The 22510-nt window shown below is 38.8% G+C and overlaps 1 protein-coding gene across 7 annotated transcripts in view; it reads right to left on the bottom strand.

Annotated features, from left to right (window-relative positions):
- The window catches only part of LOC132640974 (THO complex subunit 2), a 61971-nt gene that overhangs the window by 22760 nt on the left and 16701 nt on the right, over positions 1 to 22510 (bottom strand). For all 7 annotated transcript variants that reach the window (XR_009582517.1, XM_060357805.1, XM_060357806.1 and 4 more), the window contains 12 exons: positions 20765 to 20836; positions 20637 to 20684; positions 20443 to 20511; positions 20213 to 20346; positions 19106 to 19181; positions 18796 to 18989; positions 16868 to 16948; positions 11405 to 11612; positions 10999 to 11241; positions 10845 to 10925; positions 10645 to 10764; positions 10488 to 10547 (listed from right to left, as the gene is read on the bottom strand). Coding sequence is in view for 6 of the 7 variants with exons in the window: in XM_060357805.1 (XP_060213788.1) it covers positions 10488 to 10547; positions 10645 to 10764; positions 10845 to 10925; positions 10999 to 11241; positions 11405 to 11612; positions 16868 to 16948; positions 18796 to 18989; positions 19106 to 19181; positions 20213 to 20346; positions 20443 to 20511; positions 20637 to 20684; positions 20765 to 20836 (1386 nt within the window). In the remaining variant the exon portion in view is untranslated. The remainder of the gene's footprint in view (positions 1 to 10487; positions 10548 to 10644; positions 10765 to 10844; positions 10926 to 10998; positions 11242 to 11404; positions 11613 to 16867; positions 16949 to 18795; positions 18990 to 19105; positions 19182 to 20212; positions 20347 to 20442; positions 20512 to 20636; positions 20685 to 20764; positions 20837 to 22510) is intronic.

The raw sequence follows: 22510 nt of genomic DNA, 5'->3' as shown, positions 1-22510 counted from the left end.
GCGACAGTGTTGGCTATTTTTTGCAACAGTGTTGATACACCCTTATACATTATTATACAGTATTTATACACCTATTTAAGCAATGTATTTACCTTGTACAGAAGTGTATAAAAATGTATCTACCTTCTATAAAAGTGCATAACACATCGCAAGCTACAGTGACAAACTTCTTTTGCGATTTTCAGTTCAAACTAACTCTGTCAAGCTTGTTCAACAAAGGCGAGCGAATTGACTCGAGTTACAAAATTTCTCATAAATATCATATTCAAAATTCAAACCAACATCATCAAGCTTGTTCAACAATGGGTACATTTCTAATATGATTTTCACCATCCAAACTAAAATCTGATTGTACATAAATTGTGCTATATTAGGTAAGGAGGGATGAAATGGCTAAATGGTGATATATTAACACCGGAATGGACAAATAAAAATCTCATAAAGCAATTCAAAGAAGTGAAGAACCAACTGTAAAACCTGACACTTCTGTATAAAGAGTAAGCAAACTGGCAGGTCTCCAGTCTCAAGCTACAATATCCTCACCCACGCAAGCACAAGGAGTTGCAGTTGATAGAACCCAAGAAACCTATCATGGGATTTGAAGCCTTCATCCAACCATCCAGAGCTTGGGGTGTTTTAGAAGAGAATGGAAAGAAGACTTCAAAGTCCATAACATCCATAACATGCTAAATTATAGGTTTAAGAGGAGGAGGGACAAGGCTTAAGAGAATAAAGAAGCACAAAGGGTAAAAGTGGGGCTCCCAATAGGGAGTTGGCCCAACTAGTTTATTAATGCAAGTCTTTGCTTATTAGTTTTTCTCCCTGAATCGTTGAAGAATTATTTTGAGAGGGCATCCCTTTGCGGGAACATCCTTATCCTCTTCAATTAAATCTCTCTAGGGTTCTTATAGTAAGTATTCATGTATGAGCTCAATTTTTCTACTTCCTCCATTCCTCGAATTGCTAATTAGTAGGTTCAAGTATACAGTACTTGGGTTGACTAACTGCTTCTTCTAATAGAATATATCATTTCTTTTTTATTCTATCTCTACCTCTATCTAGTTTTTGACTTCCTTGTATTAATTCAATCATCAGCAATGGCCTTGGAAAATAATTTGGAGAAGTCAGCAGGTTATGAGGCATGTCTCAATCCAAACTATTTACAAAGAAGGGACTTTAGCTAGTGTAATTGATGTTATTTCTAAAATACATGATGGGAGCATAGCAATGTTTTTGCACCTCAGTTCAGATAGCAGATCTAAAACTTGTTTTTGAACCTTTCTGATATGCAGTTGTCTCTGCCAAATGGAGAGCGAGGTAGGTACGAAAGCTGACTAAGTCAGAGACTAAAAAAGTCTTTGAAATGCTATTGGACCAATCTCCGCATGCATTTTACGGAACCTCTTGATGGAACAAATTCACACATGTTTTGAAGGAAATCATGGATCTGTTCATAGTGGGAAATTTAGATGTCTCTATTTTTTGGGCTCTTGGTGTAAAAATGAATGATGTAAATATTATTAATTCTATCATGACCTTCATCGACTCCTTTTTTTTTTTTTTTTGAGAAGGTAACAGTTGTATGTATAGAGTAAACCAGCACATGGGTTGTGCTGAAAACCATATTTACATCAGGCAAAAGAAAACAACTGATCCAACATTCTAACAAGATCCTAGAATATCTACAATGGACTCAGTATCTTCTGGATATATCTGCTTACACCAAAAACAAAAAAGTCTAATGCAGTTCAGTTTGATCTTTTGTGCTTCATTGCTGATGTCCTCAAAACACCTTGAATTCCTCTCTTTCCAAATTGTCCACCATATACAGGCTGGAACAACCCTCCATCTATCTCTGTCTGCAGCTCCTAATCCTGCTTCCTCCCAGGTATATAGTACTTGAGTAATCTTGTTAGGCATTACCCAAGCCAAGCCCCTAAGGTTAACAAAAATCCTCCAAAGCTGATCTGTTATCTTGCATTGTAAAACAGGTGGCTGACTGTTTCAGCCTCTTCTCCACATAGATAGCATCTGGAACAAAGAGAGAACTTCCTCTTTTTAAGGTTTTCTTGGGTCAAAACAGCTTCCCTTGCCAACAACAAAGTGAAACAAGCTACTTTGTATGGTATTTTCACTTTCCATATATGCTTCCAAGGCCACTGTTGCACCTGTTGATTACCTTGGTTCAAAAATTTGTATGCTGAGTTCACTTTAAATATGCCTTTACTGTCTTCTTTCCACCATAGTTTATCTACTCCATCATGAATGCCTTTGAATTCTTCCAGCTTTCTAAAGAATTCAGTCAGTGAATCAATTTCCCAGTCATTAAAATTCCTCCTAAACTGAGTGTTCCATCCTTGAGGAGTCCGTGTTTCAGCTACAGTTTTTTGTTGATGTACTAGCCCATAAATGTCAGGAAAGAGGTCCTTTAAACTTCTATTGCCCAACCATTTATCCTCCCAAAATGATGTTTTATCTCCATTGTTTACCTGTACTGTTGCATGATTCCTCAGGAAAGGCCATAACACTCTTATGGATCTCCACAAACTAACTCCATAAGGAGTGTTCACCTCTTTGGTCATCCATTTGCTTTCTTCACCATACTTTGTCTTGATGATGCTTCCCCAGTAAGATTGATTATCTTGAGCATACCTCCACAACCACTTGAGTTTAAGAGCTTTACTCTGCAATTTGAGATTCCTGATGCCTAATCCACTTTGTTTCTTCCCCAACATAACATCACACCATTTGACTAGATGGAATACCTTTTTGTCTTGATTACCTTGCCACAGAAAATCCCTCCTAATCTTGTCAAGCCTTTGGATGATCTCCACTGGAATGGGAAATAAGGACATCATGTAAGTTGGCAGTGCATCCAACACGGAGTTGATGAGAGTGACTCTGCCTCCCCGAGAAATATATTGTGATTTCCATCTAGTCAACTTCTTTTCACACTTTTCAATCACAGAATTCCAAATACTCATAGATTTTGATTTAGCACCTACGGGCATTCCCAAATAAGTGGTCGGCAATGATCCAACTTCTCCACCTAAAATCCCAGTCAACTCCTCCATATTAGACACTACATTGATTGGATACATGTGACTCTTTCTCCAATTAATGTGTAAGCCAGAAACTCCTTCAAATAGCACCAGGATTAATCTCAATATCTTCAGATGATCTTCATCAGCATCACACAAAATTAAGGTATCATCTGCATATTGGAGATGTGTGACTTCCATGTTGGCAATTGAATTTGAATTTGTGGCCACCTCAAAACCTCTGATCCATTCATTGTTTCTTGCCACCTTAATCATATTGTTCAGGCCCTCCATGACTAGAATGAACAAGAAAGGAGACAAAGGGTCACCCTGCCTCAATCCTCTTAAAGATGAGAAAAAACCTTCAGTTGAGCCATTGATTAGGATGGAAAACTTGACAGTTGAGATGCAAAATCTTATCCATTTTATCCATTTTTCTCCAAAGCCCATACATGACAGAATCTTCAATAGATAACCCCAATGGACATGATCATATGCTTTTTCAATGTCTAATTTGTAAAGAACTCCTGGCTTTCCTTGTTTGATTCTGGAATCCACAGCTTCATTAGCAATTAAAATAGCATCCATTATTTGTCTCCCTTTAATAAAAGCCATTTGTTGGACATCCACCAGCTTGCTTATTACTCTTTTCAGCCCCTCTGTTAACACCTTTGAGATCAACTTGTAGACACTGCCTATAAGGCTAATGGGTCTAAAGTCTCTCAACTCCTCAGCTCCATTCTTTTTTGAGATCAAGCTTATATAGGTTGCATTATAGCTTTTCTCAAAAACTCCATGAGTGTGAAAGTTTTTGAAAGTTTCCATGATATCATGCTTCAAAACATCCCAACATTTGATGTGAAAGCCCATTGTGAAGCCATCTGGGCCAGGGACTTTGTCCATGGCACACATCTTTAGATATGACAACACCTCTTGTTCACTAAATTCACCTTGTAAAACAGCATTTTCCTCTTCAGTGATGACAGGACAATTGTTCAAAGTCAATGATGGCCTCCATTCATAAGTTTCAGAGTACAGTTTCCAGTAGAAATCAACAATTTCCCCCTCGATTCTTACTGGATCTTCCACAACTTCATCTTGGATCACAAGCTGGTCAATATTGTTACTTCTCTTGTGTGCATTGGCCACTTCGTGGAAGAAACTGGTATTTTTGTCCCCCTCTTTGAGCCATAAAGCCCTAGACCGTTGTCTCCATGAGATTTCCTCATTTTTAATGGGTTCATCATATTCCATCAAAAGAGAAGCTTTCAAAACTGATTCCTCTTCTGATAATATTCTATTCTCTTGTATTGCATCAAAGGTAGCCAATTGACTCAAAAGTTGAGCCTTTTGCATTCCCAGATTTGCTTGACAAGTTTTACTCCATTCGTTTAGCTTGACTTTTAATGCTTTAACTTTGCAAGCTAAAATATAATCGGGTTTGCCTGTGAAAATAAAAGAATTCCACCAATGTCCGATTCTTTCCACAAATCCTTCTGTATTCAGCCACCAATTTTCAAATTTAAAATATGACTTGTTATGTTCCCAGATTCCACATTGAAGTGATATAGGGAAATGATTCGACATTGAAGTGATATAGGGAAATGATCAGACTCCAGTCTCTGCAATACAGACTGCTTGATATTCCTGAACCTGTCATCCCACTCTTGAGAGATTAGAATCCTGTAAATTCTAGAAGCAATTCTACTATTATCTCCCTTTAGCCAAGTAAAACATCCTCTTTCTAGTTGAAGATCCAAAAGTTCCATGTCTTCTATAAAATCTGAAAATTACTCCATTGCAGGGGTTCTTCTTCTGTAATTCCTCTTCTCCGATGGAAATCTTGTGACATTAAAGTCACCACAGACAGCCCATGGACCCTCAAACATACCCCTAACAGCTTCTACTTCCTCCCACACATGCTCCCTCTCAAATCTGCAATTTGGAGCATATACTCCAGTTATGTGGCACTCAAAATCTTGAAGAAGTGCCACAAACTTGCAGGTTAGAGTATATGATCCAATTTCCAGAATATCCCCTCTCCAAGCTCTACTATCCCACAACATCAAAATTCCCCCTCTAGTGCCACTGGCTTGTAAACATGCAAATTTCACCCATCTCCCTCCCCATAATTCTTTGACAATCTCTTTTACATCCCCCTCCAGTTTAGACTCCTGAAGACATATGATATCAGCATTCCAATTATACAAAAGACTCTTCACAATTCTTCTTTTATCCCTGTTATTTAATCCCCTTACATTCCATGATACCAATTTGAGATTCATAGTAAAAAGTTTCCATCTTTTCCCCTAACTCTTTTCCCATCACTTTTGAAATTAACGTCAAAAGAGATGAGCCCCTTTAATTCTTGTATCCCTTTGTATCTAGGCCTCTTGATAGATGCCTCTGTCTCCATGAGCCTTGCTTGTCTGCAGCTATCTATTTGCATCAATAATTCCCGTGCTTCCTCCTCATGCCCCTGGAAGTCGGCCCCAAAAAATTTCCCATTTTAGTCATGTTTTGTCGCATCCATGTTGATGTAGCCTTCTCTTTTTGAAGAATTAAACTCTGATCATCTTGGATTGGTTCTGCATCTTCCACCACCCCTTCAGTTCCTACTACATCTTGATCAATCACCGTAATGTGCTGCTCCTCAGGATTTTGTGCCCCTTTTGCAGAATTCACTCCAATCAAAGATGTAGACATGTTATTGTGCATGCCTTCTGCGGCTGATACTCGTTCCCCATAATTATTGAATCTTGCATGTGTCAAGTCCCTCGCCTCTGCCATCGTCACTGGAAAGACCTCTTGAATATTGAGGTTTTGTGGTTCTACTGCCAAAGGATCAAAAAAACCTTCCATACGTGTAGCAGTTAAGTCATTAAAAATGACTTGGGTTGCTCTATCTTTTCCAGACCATTTTTTACTCACTTTGGGCCTATTGTCCTGGCCCAATAGTCGAAATAAACCCTTTATGGCCTCCATCTCCTTTGCACGTGCCTTTAAATCCCAATTAAAATTTTGAACAACTGTTTCTGAGCACCCCACGTGCTCTTTCAGTACTTCCTCTGAGCACCCCACATGCTCTTTCAGTACTTCCTCTGATAAAAGCCTGCTCCCCTATCCTTTTTCTTCAACATGTAAAGCTTTAACCCGAAGGTCTGAAGAATCCCCAAATCCAGCAGTTTCTTCTATCAAGTTCACCATCACCGGCGTCACTGGTTCAAAACGAACCTTCTTTTCAGCCCAAATAGGAATGTAGAACTTGATCCCTTCTCTTTCTATTGTCACCTCATTGGGGCACTTCCGACCGTCACCGGAAATTTGAATTCTTGCCCACTTTAGATGGTTTTTCAGCTCTGTTTCTTCCTCAGTGGAGACCCATCCACCACAAAGATTCCAAATTTCTGTGACCAAAGCTGAAGAGGGATACCCAATGCTCGAATCCAAGTGGTGGTTGTGTTCTACGATGATGGTGCACATCCAACAAAGGGGTTCTACCATTGAAGATGAAACTTGGACTTTTTCTATCGCCACTCCGTCTGAATGATCTGTTCCGCCATGTTTCTGTTTGGGAACTCGAACAAGAACATATTCCTGGCCATCTCATAGATATTGATCCCAATCAATGCCTTCCATGTGATAGAGGACCACTTCCTGATGTCTGACAGAGTGGGAGTCTCTGTCTCCTCTTCTCCAACAGCTCCAACAATACACCTTTTGAACAGGCCGTTATCCTTTACTCCCTGCGGCTCTGTGATTCAAATATCTCCTCTGTTCGATGTGACTGTTGATTCTCGAAGGGTATTGGATTGCCATTTACTTTCTCAGACTGCTTTGACGAAAGGATAGTCCTCCTTAAATGCTCTGGGAGGCTCTTCAATCATCACTTGTTTGGAGCATTTAATGAACTTTTCTATCTTAAATGCTATCTCACTCCACCCTGCATTTAAGTCCAGCTCAGGGATTATAATAACAGATCTTTCCATTCCATGAAGTGAGAGAATACTCATATATCTGCCATGATCATTGTAGTTTCTAGTACAGAAAAGTTCTGTTAGTTTTTCCTTAGTTTTCCACCTCCTAATTGAATTCTTCCCATCCTTAGAGGCTTCCTTGAGGATGTTACAGATCCACTTCATAGTCAACATACTTATGGTGGATCTTCTCATCATATTACGGCTTCTTTCAACCCATTCGAACCAGGTGTCTCTGCCAACTGACCATCTAGTAATGTCAAAAGACTTGAACCCCGCGTTGAAATATATTCTGTTTTCTCCCATGTCAGACAAACTCAAACTCAACCAAGCAGAGAATAGAAGGATTAAAAGGAAAAGAGGAAGAGAGCTACCACAGAGTGTAGTAGCTGGGAGAGATGATGAAATGGATAGAATTGTGGGTACCAGAACTCGCAGGTGTGGGGAGTGAGGTCGGAAAAGCTTATAGAGAGGGAGAGAAGATAGGAAAGAGTTCTGGGTGGCCGGAAAAGTTACTGGATCAAAATGGAAAGAAGAAAGAGATTTGGAGAAGGTTCTGGATGCTAGGATATAAAATCTGGTTCATATCTGAGGAGAGAGAATGTCAGAAAAAGGTGCATGTAGGTTGGAAAAGGTGCAGGTTCATATCGGAGCAGTGAGAGAGATGATCGGAGGGAGGTTTAGAAGAGAGAGAGAGTTGGGGTAGAGTTTTTGGGGCTTTTCTCGGGATCTGGGTCTGGGGAAAAATGAATGATGTAAATATTATTAATTCTATCATGGCCTTCATCGACTCCTTTAAGTGTTAAAAGTAGTTTTCCACCGATATTGTACTACCTCTTTTGAAACTGAATTTTTATTTTTTGAAGTGACGATGTTTTACTACATCTTACCACTTTCTTGGAGCTCAAATGAATATAATTTACTTATCAAAAAAAAAGGTATTTTCGAGATAAAGATGTCCCAAGTGCATAAAATCAAGAAACACACTACTATAACAGATTTATCTTTCTTCATCAAAATAATTTACATTAGTCTCTACCAGAAACTAACGGCAAAAATGCTACGGTACATATGCAGCCACACGACCATAAGGGGATTAAACAACAAGGATAAAAGAGAGCCCTCCATATCGCATTCGGCATTTCATGAGATAACTAAGCACATTGAGATTGACCATCACTTTGTAAGAGAAAAGATACTCTCGGGAAATATTGTTACAAAATTTGTGAAGTCGAGTGATCAGCTTGCAGATATCTTCACCAAGTCCCTCACTGGTCCTCGCATTAGTTACATCTGTAACAAGGTCGGTACATACGACTTGTATGCGCCAGCTTGAGGGGGGAGTGTCAAAATAGGAATAGGAATTGTTTATATAATCCTACTTGGATAAGGATAGTATTGTAGTATCTATAAATAGGGCTCAATGTAATAATATTAGTACATACACAATTCAATAATATTTTTCTCCCATAATTTTTCACAACCCCCTCTATCTCTTCTTTCCTTCTTCATTTCGATATTACCAGGTCTTGCCATAAAGGAACCGACACGAGATACGAGTTTCCCCTCCTTTCATTTCCAACCATCTCTGGAATATCGCCCAGGTATGATATGGGATGGCATTGTAGAGAAGGCTGAAAAAGAGATTGACAAGGTGGAAGACTCAATACTTATCTCTTGGAGGAAGACTTACTCTCATAAACTCAGTTCTAGATTCTTTACCTACCTATGTTATGTCTTTGTTCCCTCTACCTTCTAAGATTCTGAGAAGGGACTTTCTTTGGCATGGATGCAAAGAGAATAAGGGATACAATCTGGTCGAATGGGATAAAATACTGAACAGTAGACATTTGGGGTTTTTTTTTTTTTTTTTTTGGGGGGGGGGGGGGGGGGGGGGGGGGGGGATGAGCATCAGAAACCTTAGGAGACAAAACAATAGCATCTTAATGAAATGGTTATGGTGATATGACGAAGAAGGTCAAGCTTTATGGAAGGATGTTATCAGATGCAAATATGGTGAATATAGCCCTTCGTGTAGTAATGTCAGCTCTACACCCTAAGGAGTTGGGGTCTGGAGAACAATCAGAGATCTTTGCCTAAGCTAGCAGGGAACATGGCTATAAAAGTGAGATGGTAGTAAAACAAAGTTCTGGGGAGATGCTGGGAAAAATCAGACCCCTTTGAAGGACGATTTCCCTGATTTATTCATCATATGCAACAATCCTGAGGCAACTGTCAACGAGTGTTGGACTACTCAAGGGTGGGGTTTATCATTTGGGAGATTTTTGAATGAGTGGGAAGTGGACAGGGTGGCAAATTTGCTACATGAATTGGAGGGCTTCAGTGGTACTACATCAGATTCAGACTCTATAAGATGGAAACATAACAAGGATGGGCAATTTTCAGTTAAAACAGTCTATGAAATTGGCAATGCACAACAGAAAAGAAACCAGCAAATTTTGTGGAAACATGTCGGGAAAAATATAGCACCAACTGAAGTGAAATGCTTTACTTGGCTGGTAGTTAGAAGGGCTTGTTTGACTCAGGAAGTTTTGAAGAGAAAGGGGCAGATTATTGTCTCCAGATGTCCACTATGTGGGGAAACAGATGAGACCAACAGACATCTCTTTCTGCATTGTAAATTCACTGCACAGTTATGGACTTTATTTTTTACCCTCACAAACACAATATGGACCATGCCTGAGCACACTGCAGATCTACTGAGTTGCTGGATTAGAAGAGGAGGAAGCAAGAGCCAGAAGAAATGGTGGAGAATTATCCCACACTGTAGCTGGTGGACTGTGTGGAGAGAGAGGAATAGTAGAAGCTGTGAAGATAGGTCCAATTCCATTCACATAGTTAAATGGAATTGTATTGTATCTTTTTATTTTTGGTGTAAAGAGAAAGAAATAGAGGAATCAGAGCTTGTAGATTTGTTAGGCTCTCTGTAAGTAGTATCTATCCCTTTTTCTTATCTGTTTATTTTAAGGTTGCCAGCATATCCTTAATGCTGAGGAATACAACATTACCAGATTAAAAAAAAAAAAACCAGTGTATTCCCACAAGTGGGGTATGGGCCTCTGGGGAGGGTAGAGTGTACACAGACCTTACCCCTACCTCGAGGAGATAGAGAGGTTGTCCCCAAGAGGATACAAGAATGCATCGGTGTTAATTATATTTTGAAGTTCGGGGCCTTCATGCAACCAACAAAGGCCACCAGATATGCATCAGTTACAAGATCATAGTCAATACCAGTAGTCCTCTTCAAACTTAGGAATTTAGATTAAAACATATGTAAGATTATCAAGAATTACAGAAATGCTGACAACACCCAACTCAATTACCATACTGCTTAACATAACACTCAAGATTTTTTAACAGACAGAAGACATGTAATGACCAACCGCATGAGAGAGAGCTTCATAAAGAAAAGTAGTAGCAGAAATGGGAGAAGAAACAATGACTAGACCTGAGTCAGATATTTAAAAGCGTCTACAACAGGTGTAATCATATCCCTGTAAGCCTCAATCTGCACAGATGAATTGCATGTTACATCCTACAAGTCACAACCTTAAATCTTGCAGGACTTGAAAAACATAGGCTGATAGGCACCAATTAAATAATACCTGGTGAACAATTGTTCGCAATACTGTCATTGGATTGGCATGAGCAAGTTTGGCAACCATCCGACCAAGCTGCTTTAGATTTTCTTTTGCAAGGCGCTTCAGGATCCTCCTAGTGTCCAACTGTCACAAAGTAATATTGCAATTAACAGAGACATGACAACGAAAATAAAATGCACTATTTCTAGACAGCAGATTAACACCTTTGCTGTTTGCCTTGCAGCCAAAAGCATTGGAAATTGCTCATCATCTTTCTCCCATTCACCATACAAACGATAACGCACCTGAGCAAGTAGCTTTTGATCAGACCAAATAGCAGCAAACGATGTAACATGAAGGTTAAAACCTTAAACCAACCTCATATGGAAGGAGATTCATTAGTTCCCAGATCTCTAGCCCAACTGCAGGATTTGCTGGTATCAACTGTAAGGAAGGAAGCAGGCATCCTCCTAATGCTTCTTCAATTCGTGACCTAGCATCCTTCAGGTGCATACGAGGAGTTCGATCACCAATGGTAACAGTTTGGGAGATAAAGCCTGCCTCACCACTAGTGACAAGCTCATGTGCACAAATGTAGTAACCTCTCAAAACTCTGCATACCTGATTATCCAGAATCAGAAATGCCAATCTTAGGGAAATGTTTCAAATGCTTACATTAGCGTCCGGGTAAATACGCAAAATTTAAGTCAACAAATAAAAAATAAAAAAAGGAGCAATAACATAAACAAGAAGTCATAATATCACAAAATCGGGGACACCAAACCTTCTGTAGCAACAACGTATCTCGATAAAGATGAGGTCCCACAGAAGAGAGCATCTCAAAAAGCTCTTTTCGAAGACTGATATAAGATCTACTGCTTGATGAGTTTGCCACTTCCATCGAGTAGTCAGTGACAACTCCAGGAAGTGAACCCAAAAGTTGCATCTTGCAAACAAGGTCATTCGGTTCAGATATTGATCTTTCAATGAGCCTGATCACATGAATGAAAATGAAAGTATCAGCCAGCCAGATGAGTAAAGAAACAATTATTTTTTGATAAAGTAAGAAATTACATTAAAAGAGAGAGCAAAACATGCCCGTACACATGAAATAGACCAAAAGATAGAAAACCCTTTAAAAAGGACATGATTTTCTACAAATGACACTCAATCATCCTTACAAATGGGAACCTCGTAGTTGCACCAAATTATTTAAAAGAAAAAAAAAAAAAAAAAAAAAAAAAAGAGAGAGAGAGAAAAGGTGGTTACTCTCTCTGTATGGTCCACATAAGTGCTAGAGGAGCAATATTACCCTGCATCTTCTCTTCCTCCTTCCAAAAGCCCAACTGAACTATGTTTCTTTCACAGTGTTCGGCATCGCCCACTCAAGTCCAAACCATCTCAGAAGTTTCCATCACAAATAAGACGCTAATCGACAATGTAAAAGGGGGTGGTTTCACATCTTCTCCTGATTCATTACACATGAAATACCAACACAAGTAATCTTCCTCTTCCTCAAATTCTCCGCCATCAAAAACACTCCTCTAGTAGCTAGCCAAGTGAAAAATCACACCTTTCTCCTTCCTCTTCCACAAATTATCTGCCGTCAAAAACATCGCTTTAGCAGCTAGCCAAGTGAAAACCCACACCTTTCTAGTTACCCAAAGAATCCATACTAAATTATGTGGAAAGGCTGGCTCCTCCCTCATAAGGAGCTTCTCATAACAAGACATAACGGAAAGAAAAGCCGCCCCCCCCCCCCCCCCCTCCACCTATCATGATATCTTGTGAAACTTTTTGATTGTGAAGCAATTCGAGCAAGTTTTGAAGCTAACGATCTTCAAACTCCCACTCTTACATGTTCCTCTTAAACCGAAAGGCCCACTGAACTTCTGCCCCTTGTAGACTCCATAACCGTTGGACTTACTTCTTTTTCTGGTTTGAAATCTATACATGTTAGAACAAGTGATGCTCAATGTGTTGTTCCCAAAAACTCACCTTCGTTCCCAAAAACTCACCTTCCTCCCATCACCCACCTTGGATAAGGTGTTTCAATCAAACTCTTTCCACCTCTTTACAGTATTACTCCATAACCCACACCTAGAAAAGTTAGAAACTTTTAATCTTCCATCCACTTCCAACACCCTGTAATTCTCAGCAATCACCCCTTCAACAGAGCATTCACATCTATCCCAAATCTCCATAGTCAGAGGACATCAAAAGAGAGATTACTTCTTTTTTTTATCAGAAGTTGTACCCTGAATCTGAGAATTGGAGACCTTATTACAATATGAAGAAATGTCCTACAATCAGTATAGAGGGATCAGCAGGAGTTGCAAAAACCTTTTGAGGAGAAAAAGTTTTTGAATGGTCTCAAGGCATGTGCAGTGGATAAAGCACCAGGTCCATATGGGTGTTTTTGTCAAGTGTTGGGAGATTCTAAAGGATGATATTATGGCAACTATGAAGAACTTTCACTCTCATGAAGTTTTTTTAGAAGAGCTTCAATGCAACTTATATAGCTCTTATTCCTAAAAAGAGTGGAACTAAAGAATTGAGAGATCTCAGACCTATCAGTTTAATAGGGAGACATATAATCGATATCCAGGATCCTCGCAGAGAGACTGAAGAAAGTGATGCATAAACTAGTGGATACACAACAGGTGGCATTCTTGAGAGGAAGACAAATCATTGATGTTGTTCTCATTGACAATGAGTGTATAGACTCCAGAATGAAAGATAAAACACCAGGCATCATGTGCAAATTGGATATTGAGAAGACATATAATCATCTGAATTGGAATTCTTGCTTGGAATTATGCAGAAGATGGGGTTTGGACTTTGGAGGGAAATGAATTAGATGGATGAGATTTAAGCGCAAATAAAGCATGGGCTTTAACGGGAAAAGGCGCAATGGTGCAAAAATACAAATATATACATGTTTTTTGGGTAAAGACAAATATATACATGTTTAGTCCAAGACTAATAATAATAAGCATGAATAACAAATATATGGACAAAAGAATTGTAATAAAAACATTACGATAAAGTGAAATATTAATTGTCTAGTGTCATCTCTTCAATAGAGGCTCATTGGCCAGGAAAAGTATGTCTTAGAGCCTTAATGATGACACTGAAGCGCACATAAAGCGAGGCGAAGCACTCAACATGTTTTGAGCCTCGCTTCAGGGCTTAAGCGCGCCTTTGACAACACTTCCCCCAACATAAGCCTCAAATTTGCCTCTTCACTAAACAACTACTAATGAAACCCACAAGAACAACTCTTACCTCCTCTCTCTAGTGCATCATCCCATTCACCTCTACCGACTTTATGAAGGTTCTCCTTATATTAGCCATCGTAACCCTATGAAAAAGTTTTATATTTTAGTCACCCGCCTCCAACCATAAAGCCCTTGACTTTTGCCTCCAATTAATCTCTTGAGATTAGCGGCATAGAAGCTAGCTCTCTATTCAACTCCTCCTTTCTCACTCTCCCCCTCCATCATCTCCTCCCCACCCCCCCCCCCCCAAAAAAAAAAAAACCCCTCTCTAACTCTACGACCTCGTGAATGAGTTTTTATATATTTCACCTCAATCCTCCTAGAAAACTCTCTATCTCGCACCCTAATATCCCTCTTAAACATCTTCATCTTCTTTCCAAGTCGGAAAGACGGATTCCCCTAACTAGTCCACCACCCTACCACTATCCTCAAAATCTGTCGCCCTCCGCGCATATTTTCAAATTTTAACTGGGGCTCTCACACACCATCCTCTCCCTGCATCTAGCATAATAGTGGTTGATTGATATCAATCTCGAAAGAAGGACCTGCATTACATTCTTCCTTAAAGATCTATCAGACTATGGAGTGAATGATTTGATCAACGAATATTCGATTCTTTCTTCAATGTAGAATCGACTCACACCAATTCTTCTATTTTTTATAGAAAAAATACGGATTCGGGTCTTCATAAAGCAGTGGACACCAAATCTATCATTTCTTAATCTAGTAGAAGAAATTCCGATCTAGACCACATGTATCTGGCAGGTGTTAACGGCAAGTCCAAAATAGCAGGTTATCAATAAACTCGAGAATTCCTTCATGCCCTCGAGATCACCCTGCAACCTCCATTTACTCTGGGGATCGTAGTGTTAAAATCCAATACCCATGGAATATCCCATTCCCCCCATAAAAGAAGTCATCTCTTCCTAGAAACCTACCTTAGAGCCTTCCCTTCGAAAGATCGTACACTCCCTCAAAACCACCACTCCACCCAGTCCCCACAATTACATAATCTCACTGCTAAACGAAACTCACCTCTCATAACCTCCGCAACTCCAATTTTTCTCTCATCCAATAATAGAATCCCCCCACCCACCCACCCCTCGCATTCCCCGTCGGCATAGACTCATATTTCACCTTATACCCACTCCCCCACCACCCTAAAATTCCAACAATGCCACCTATCATCCCCTCCATTTTGCTCTCCTAACAATATCCGCCCCTCCTTAAGTCCTACCTTGATCATGGCCCTTTTCTTTGGGAAAAACACATATCTATCCTTATAATCCTTCCTCACTCGCCCCTCCTCCCTACTTCCCCACTCCCCTTGTTTCTCCTACTATACACCACAATACTTCGCTCCCTTTTTGTGACTCATTCGTTCTCCCTCACCCCCTAACATAACACCACTACCTTCCCCGTCAATTTTGTCAGCCTCTTGTTAAATGTCTAACAAGAGTTCAATAATTATATCATCTTTCCCCTCTCATGAAACTCCCAAGAACTTGCCAAATCAAGGAATTTTTCCCCTGCCCATTCAGACAACTCTCTTTCCCCTTCAATGGTCACTAAAGGTTCAAGGATATCTTCCCCTTCCTTCAATCCCCTATATTTTCTCCTGCGTTCATAGACAGAATTGAAAACTTCCTCACAGCAATGGCAATTGACTGCTGGCCCGAGCTACTACGATTAGCTAAGAGTTACCCTCCCCCCCCCCAACAATTTCCTCCAAGTCTCAAGCCCCTACCACATTCTTATTGCTTGTATTTGGAATACGAAGGACCTAAAGCTTTATTCAACCTCTCATAACTCACCAAGGAATTCCAACCCACCCGCCATGTCTTTAATTTGGAGTACCAAAGTCCAGAATCTAGCCAAAACTTTGATGGACGTAAATTATTCATGTAATCTCAACTTATAAAATATAAGATCTTTAAATAATATCCTATTCTCGCACTTCTCTATTAAATTTTCCATGACAATGAATACATGGAAAAAGAGAAAAAAAAAATAAGAAAATCCAAGGCAGGAGGAATATGTAACTACTTCATCAAATACAAAGTGATGATATATTGCCGAAGGCCTCCATGATAAATTTTCGAGGTTTTGTAACTTCTCAAATAGGTTGCTGAAAATAAAGCGAGAAAACTGAAAATCTCACTGAGAAATAGACTTACCCTCTCAAACTAGAGTTTTGGTCGCCAAAATACAATGGAAAATGTATGGGAGTCTTGTCGGGACAAAAGAGATGAACATCACAAGTAGAGGTAGAAGAATCTCGCTGGAGCATGTCGAAGGGATTTCTCACGAGCCCCACATGTGGACTGACACGCCACAAGCGACAGAGATTCTGCCGATGCATGCACGTCTTTCTCCCGTGGGTCTAGCTGGGTTTTATTTAGAAGAAGGTTGCAAGCCTTGTGGTAGTGGTGTTTTCGTACAACTCCAGAAACTAAAGGTGACTCGACCAGCAACTTCGGTCAACGAAAAATGAGCATGACGATCTTTCTTCCTCCTTGACGTTGCTAGTGATTGCGCAGCAAGAATTTTAACAAAAGGGCTCTCATACCACGTAAAAGAAGTTAACGAGGAGAAAGCTCAACCTAGAGTATTCCCTCAAGCTATTGGTTTTAAATAATGGAGTTTGAATACTACCCAATATTGCAACATCAATCTCTTTTTTGCATATACCATTGAAGAAGAAACAAAATCTCATGATCCCATATTTGACATTTTTTGGGAGGATTAATTATTGCAACAAAGTCCAACAAGGGAAAGAAAATCATATGTTACATAATTGTAGGAAAGAATCATATTTAGTTAAATCTAACTGATCATAATTGATACACTATAATTTACTACACTCCTAACAAAGAGGATGATAAACTACACATCATATTACGCATGCGTCCACCTTTGCTCATGCAATTACAACAGCTAAATTATTATGAGAGATTTTGACTTACTTGAATAATCCATCACATATTTGTACATGCTCTGCTGGATTAAGATGTGAGAGACGGTCAAACAACACATGAGCATGATACCTGGCAGTTGTAAATGTTATATGTAAAGGTATCCAGATGTCTAAATTATAAATAGAAGACAGAAAAGCGAAAGATCAAAATACCACAAAAGGAGTCCACAAACATGGAACTCAAATGATTTTACCTACATAGGATGACACAAATATTTAACCTGCTGAACAATAAAAAAAAAAAAAGGATATCTAGGGAAACAGCAAAGAGAAAGAAAGCAACACTGACGAAAATCAAAGTATATAACCCTACTCTAAAATGACTTCTTCCGACAGCGAATACTCCAAAGGATGTATACTAAATCTGCATAACCCTTTAGGGATGGCAATGGGGAGGTGCGGGTTTAAGGCTATGCGGGCGGGGCGGGGCAGTCTCTAAGCAGGTGCAGTGCGGGTCAAAGTCTTAGTTTATTAAAATTATGTGGGTGCGGGTCTCCTCCCTTCTGCACTCTACAGCAATTGCTACTATTCCTAACTGTTTGCTATGTACTTTTATATTTCAGTTGTCCAGTTACATATTTATACCATAAACAGTTTGTGTATTGTTTTGAATCAATGGAGTTAAAATTATCATCTTTATTTCTACATTAATACACATATACGGACCTTTATTTTTTAATAGGTTTTAGAAGATTTTACAGTTTAAAATCGTGATTGTCACTATCTCTCAATTAAATATGGGGATGATTTGTGCCAGAGATGAAGAAAATGATTAGTAGTAAAGCTATAAGATGGTAACAATTTGTTTAAGAAAGTCAACTACACATATATTTACAAAAATACAATATCAAAACATAGAATCTCCTATTTTCACACCCTAATTATAACGTATCTCCGAAAATGTTGCTACCTGCTACAATAGTTTTTAATCTACTGTTAAATTATTCCAAATATAAAAGTGGTAATTAATAAAACTTCTAAATGTATATGTAAATAATAAAGTGGAAAAAGAAAACTTAAGTGGGGCGGGGCGGGTTGAGGATAGGAAAAAATGCTATGCGGAGTGGGTTGAAAATTTTGCGGGTTTGACTAAACCCGCCCCGCCCCATTGCCATCCCCATAACCCTTACTTATGAAGGGGAAAAAAAGTGAGATTATGAAGCAAATCACAAGAGTAAAAATACTTTAAAATTATACAAAGATAAATTAGGAAACCACTGATTTCAGCCTCACAAGTTTTATTAAAACTCTTACGAGTTGTAGGCTTCTAGCTAGACCACACTGCAAATAATCCACTGAAATTAGAACTGAGATAGAGTAAAAAGCTGAAATAATGTACAGTACCTCCAAAGAATGGGGTAAGAAGCCAATAAAACTTATTTAGCATAGTCATCGGTTCTTAAAGTAGCACTCTCCGACTAGACAGTAAAATTACACATTCAACAAGTTCTTATAGTAAGATGAAGTTGGTCATCATTAGTTGATTAGTCATTCTGGTTAACATAAAACAAATTCACTAATGAAAATGCAGCACATCATCATTCTTGATGTTCAAGATATACAGACATTTGTGACTACTAAATTTAATTCCAAAAAAAAAAAACAAGTGATAGAAAGAAAAGATATCTCTGAAGTCTACCAATGAAACACCAAGCATGTACACATGTAAACAAGCACACGTCCATAAACTGTCACAAGACAAGTGAAACGCACCATCCTATCTACACTGCTCCAGGAATTAAATGAATAACGAAAGGAGCCTTCTCGATTTCTTTTAAAGAAGACTCGAGACATCACCAAACAAATGCGTACATAAAATCAGTCAGAGCAAAGTAAAGGTAACCAGATGGCCAAAACATGCACACCAGCAAATGCAAAGGTTAGCTGATAATCATGGAACTTCGAAATCAAACTTACCAGTCATCCACTTCAAGAAATCCCATAAGCATGCCCAGGGGTTGACTATTTTCTAGCTCCGTGGAACGCTCAGCAACTGCCTCTGTTTCCATATCCAGTGCAGCATACAGATCCACTGTCACATCTCCTTGCTTTTCTTCATCCATGAGATCCTTCCCAGTAGCAGCAAGATTTATTTTACCTATTTTGTTAGCCTACATGAACCCAAGAGGAAAGCTAAAATAACTTCCTAACCAAGCAAACACGCAGAACTTCAAGCTAAAATACCGGCATTGAACAGAAGGTATCCACACTAGAAAAAAATTGGAACCTCATCAAGCCTCTTAGCTGAAAATGCATTGTAATGGTCAAAAGCATCCTCCTCCTTGGGAAGTAAATGTGCATAACTGAAACAAAAACCAGGTCATCAGTAGAAATAAGTTGAATTAAATCCAATCGTCCAGGTTTCCTTCCAAGAGGCAACTAGAAAGCCCAATTATGGTTTGGGCTCTTGGCAACTCAAATTTTTGGGCTTTTGGCAACTCAAATTTATCAGTACATGTTTTTGCTTAGAATAAGAAACTTCTTATATTTAATAACAAGAGGATGCAAAGATCTACTACTGATTTCCCAAAAGGAGAAGACACATAAGTTGCAAACCTTTTCCCTGCATTCATTTTATCAAGCTCACAAGTCAGTTTTCTTGTTACCTACCTAGTGCCCTTGGACACCAACCTTCATAACTAATCTCAGGGTAAAATCCTTTTTTAATATTATTAAACGATCTTTTAGATGAAAACATTCATGTTACCGTTATACAAGGGTATGTTGTAGCCAAAAGAAGCCCCGAAAAACCCACACAAGATGCTTGTAAACTCCTTAAACATATTTTTATTTGGTCCAATGAATAACAGTTCCTTTGATTACCTATTCTGTTCCACCATCATAATTCACATTGGTCACCAGCATCAGAAGGCATCTTTATCCTATGATTTTACTAATGTCAATATGCTTGAGATAATAACCAAAATCAATAAGTCAAATTCTTACTTGTTTCTTTGATAAAATACCCAAATTCTTTTAATACATAAAGAAGGTTTCTGATAAAATACAGATTTAATTACCATCAATGGTTAGTGAAACCGTTAAAAAATAACGACACCCATTTCAGCAAGAGCAAGATAAACGAAGACATCTCCAACATACCAACTCCCAATTTGGTTCACGAGAGAGCACCGGAGCACGAAGAAAGACATAATACTTGCTAGCAAGAAAGATGGATGTTCGTGCACTCTTTCATGCACAACAGCTATTCAGACCTTGATCAAAGCCTAATGCTCAGACCTTGATCTTTTTTGGCACTCAAAATACTTAAAAGAAATTGTAAGGGGGGGAGGAAAATGTGGGGTGAGGTACCCAAGTATACAGATGTACTCACATGCTGTCAACATCAATGAAGTCTCTTTTCACCAGCAGGGCTGTCAGCTGGTAAAGTTCACTTGGAACAGGATCATTTACTTCCAGCCTTTGGTAGTATTGGAACTTAAACCCCAAAATCTGGGAGGCATGGGACTGCAAATAATAGAGAGAAAATGGAAAAGAAATGCATTATCAAGACTGGGAAAAGCTCCACATTACAAGAAGACAACAAGACAACCACAATTATACCTTGGGAAATATGGGAATCAGGTCCAAAAATATACTATTACCAGGCTGACGTTCAAAACACTCCAAAACCTGTAAAATCACAGGCAAAAGAACTGAATACTGAACTTTGAAAAGTATAAAAAGGAATAAAATTTAAAAAAAAATGCATAAAAAGGAGTGGATATGTATGATATCACTATGGATAAAGAACGTACAATATCAAAGACTCGGTTAGGATCCAGATCAAAGTGCCCAATCAACGACTGCATATAGTCCAAAATTTAGAAATACAGAAAATTAAAAATGAGAATTCAACTACCAGAGCGCTGAGTTTAAGTTAAACCTTGATTATGCCAACTGTAGCAGCTGAAGCATTTTGTGTAGAATCCTCTGGATTTTGACAAAGGAGAGTGACCTACAATTACCGTTAATGAAGAGTCAAAGTGAAGGACAGGAGGACAACATTGCCAAAAGCGAGCAAGAACTACTTAAAATTGCCTTATTAGAGAACAAACGCACAGAGAACTTTGCTCTGTACAAAGCAAGAAAGGAATGGGGATAATCCTTTTTCTTGGAATGAGAAGTGCGGGTTTGGTCTATCTTCCCCGACTTTAATCCGTTGACTAGAGTGTTTAATAATTTGATCACCTTCAGGGGAAAGGATGAAAGTTTTCACCAGAAACTCCCCTGCATCTGTAACCCTCAGTGTTTAAGGGCAACCAGTTTTCAGTGGACAAGTGAAAGTCCTCCCGCCGCCTCCCACACTTACGCCTCATTTGTTAGCACTTAATGGGGGTCTGCATCTGAATGGTTCAGATCACAGCCCATTAAGTGCATTTTTTATTTTATTTTTGCATTTTAAAATCTCTTCATAGGTCTGAATGAATCACCAATCAGACTCAATTAAAAACGCTACTTTTATTTCCGGAAAAGTTCACGTTTCGTCTTTTTTTCTCTTCAGCAAAAAACTTAATGCGTCTCTTTCTCCAACTATCAATCGACTACACAAATTCTTTCCTCTTGAACTGGTAGGATTTCAGAACTTTTTATAAGTATTTCACCTATTAATTTGTCAGATTCACAATATTTGGTCTTACTGCTTGGTTATTTTGTTGCACAAATCTCGATTGATTCACTAAAGTGCAAAAGAACTTTCATAAATACGTCGTGTTGACTTAGGTGGTCACACTAACACTTTGAATATGGATATTTCAAATTGGTTAGACGTCCAGGTAATTTGGAATGGAACTGCTTGGCTTCAATATTTAGCATTCTCTTGGTATTGAACTTGTGAAATAGGACTGTTTCCTTTAGCTGCAGCTAAGGTAATACTTGCAGATGATTGTTACACCCTCCTACTTTTGAGTGATAGGAAACTACACATCGCACCATTGAATTGGTAAGAATAAAGCCAGTTTGTGATGACTACTTATTTTGGAAAAGACCGAACGTTTTGTTCACTTTTTCTTGCCATTATGTGCATTGTCTGTATTATTTCGCGCATGAGTTTTGTGTTGCTGATGCATTAAGGTATGACATAACTCTATTAGTAACCTTCTCTTATGAAAGAAGAGTAAACAATTTGACAACTTCTTTTTATTAACTGAGATTAAAAAGAATCCTGATGGTTGCATAAGCTAGTTGAGATAAAGAAAGAGAAAAAGAAGTAGATGGAGGATCACATTGCCAACAAGTTTTCCAGGATGGACTTCAGCTGAATATTTTCTCACTCTCAATGATTGCATAAGCTGGTTAAAAGTAGACATGACCTATGTTTTTCTTATACGTGGTGTGATTCAAATAAACCGCACAAAGTGTGTACGCTCACGTTTCACCTGTTTGACACAGATACGATAGATCGAGGTAAATGAAATATCCATGTACTATAGGTCTTGTCTATGAGCTAAACTCCAAGAGATTGACCTACAGCTATGAAGCCTTCAAGATTTGTTTGAAACCTATATATCTTACCCATTTCATGATCAATTTTGCACCGGCAAACATGACTGTTTCTGCAATAAACTGGATAAATCTACACTAAATAGGAGAAAAGAAACTATACTAGAAAAGAGAAAAAAAAAATCATATA

This window comes from Lycium barbarum, chromosome 5, assembly GCF_019175385.1.
Source record: "Lycium barbarum isolate Lr01 chromosome 5, ASM1917538v2, whole genome shotgun sequence".
In the NCBI taxonomy this organism is placed as follows: domain Eukaryota; kingdom Viridiplantae; phylum Streptophyta; class Magnoliopsida; order Solanales; family Solanaceae; genus Lycium; species Lycium barbarum.
This window is presented reverse-complemented; position numbering and strand designations above follow the sequence as displayed.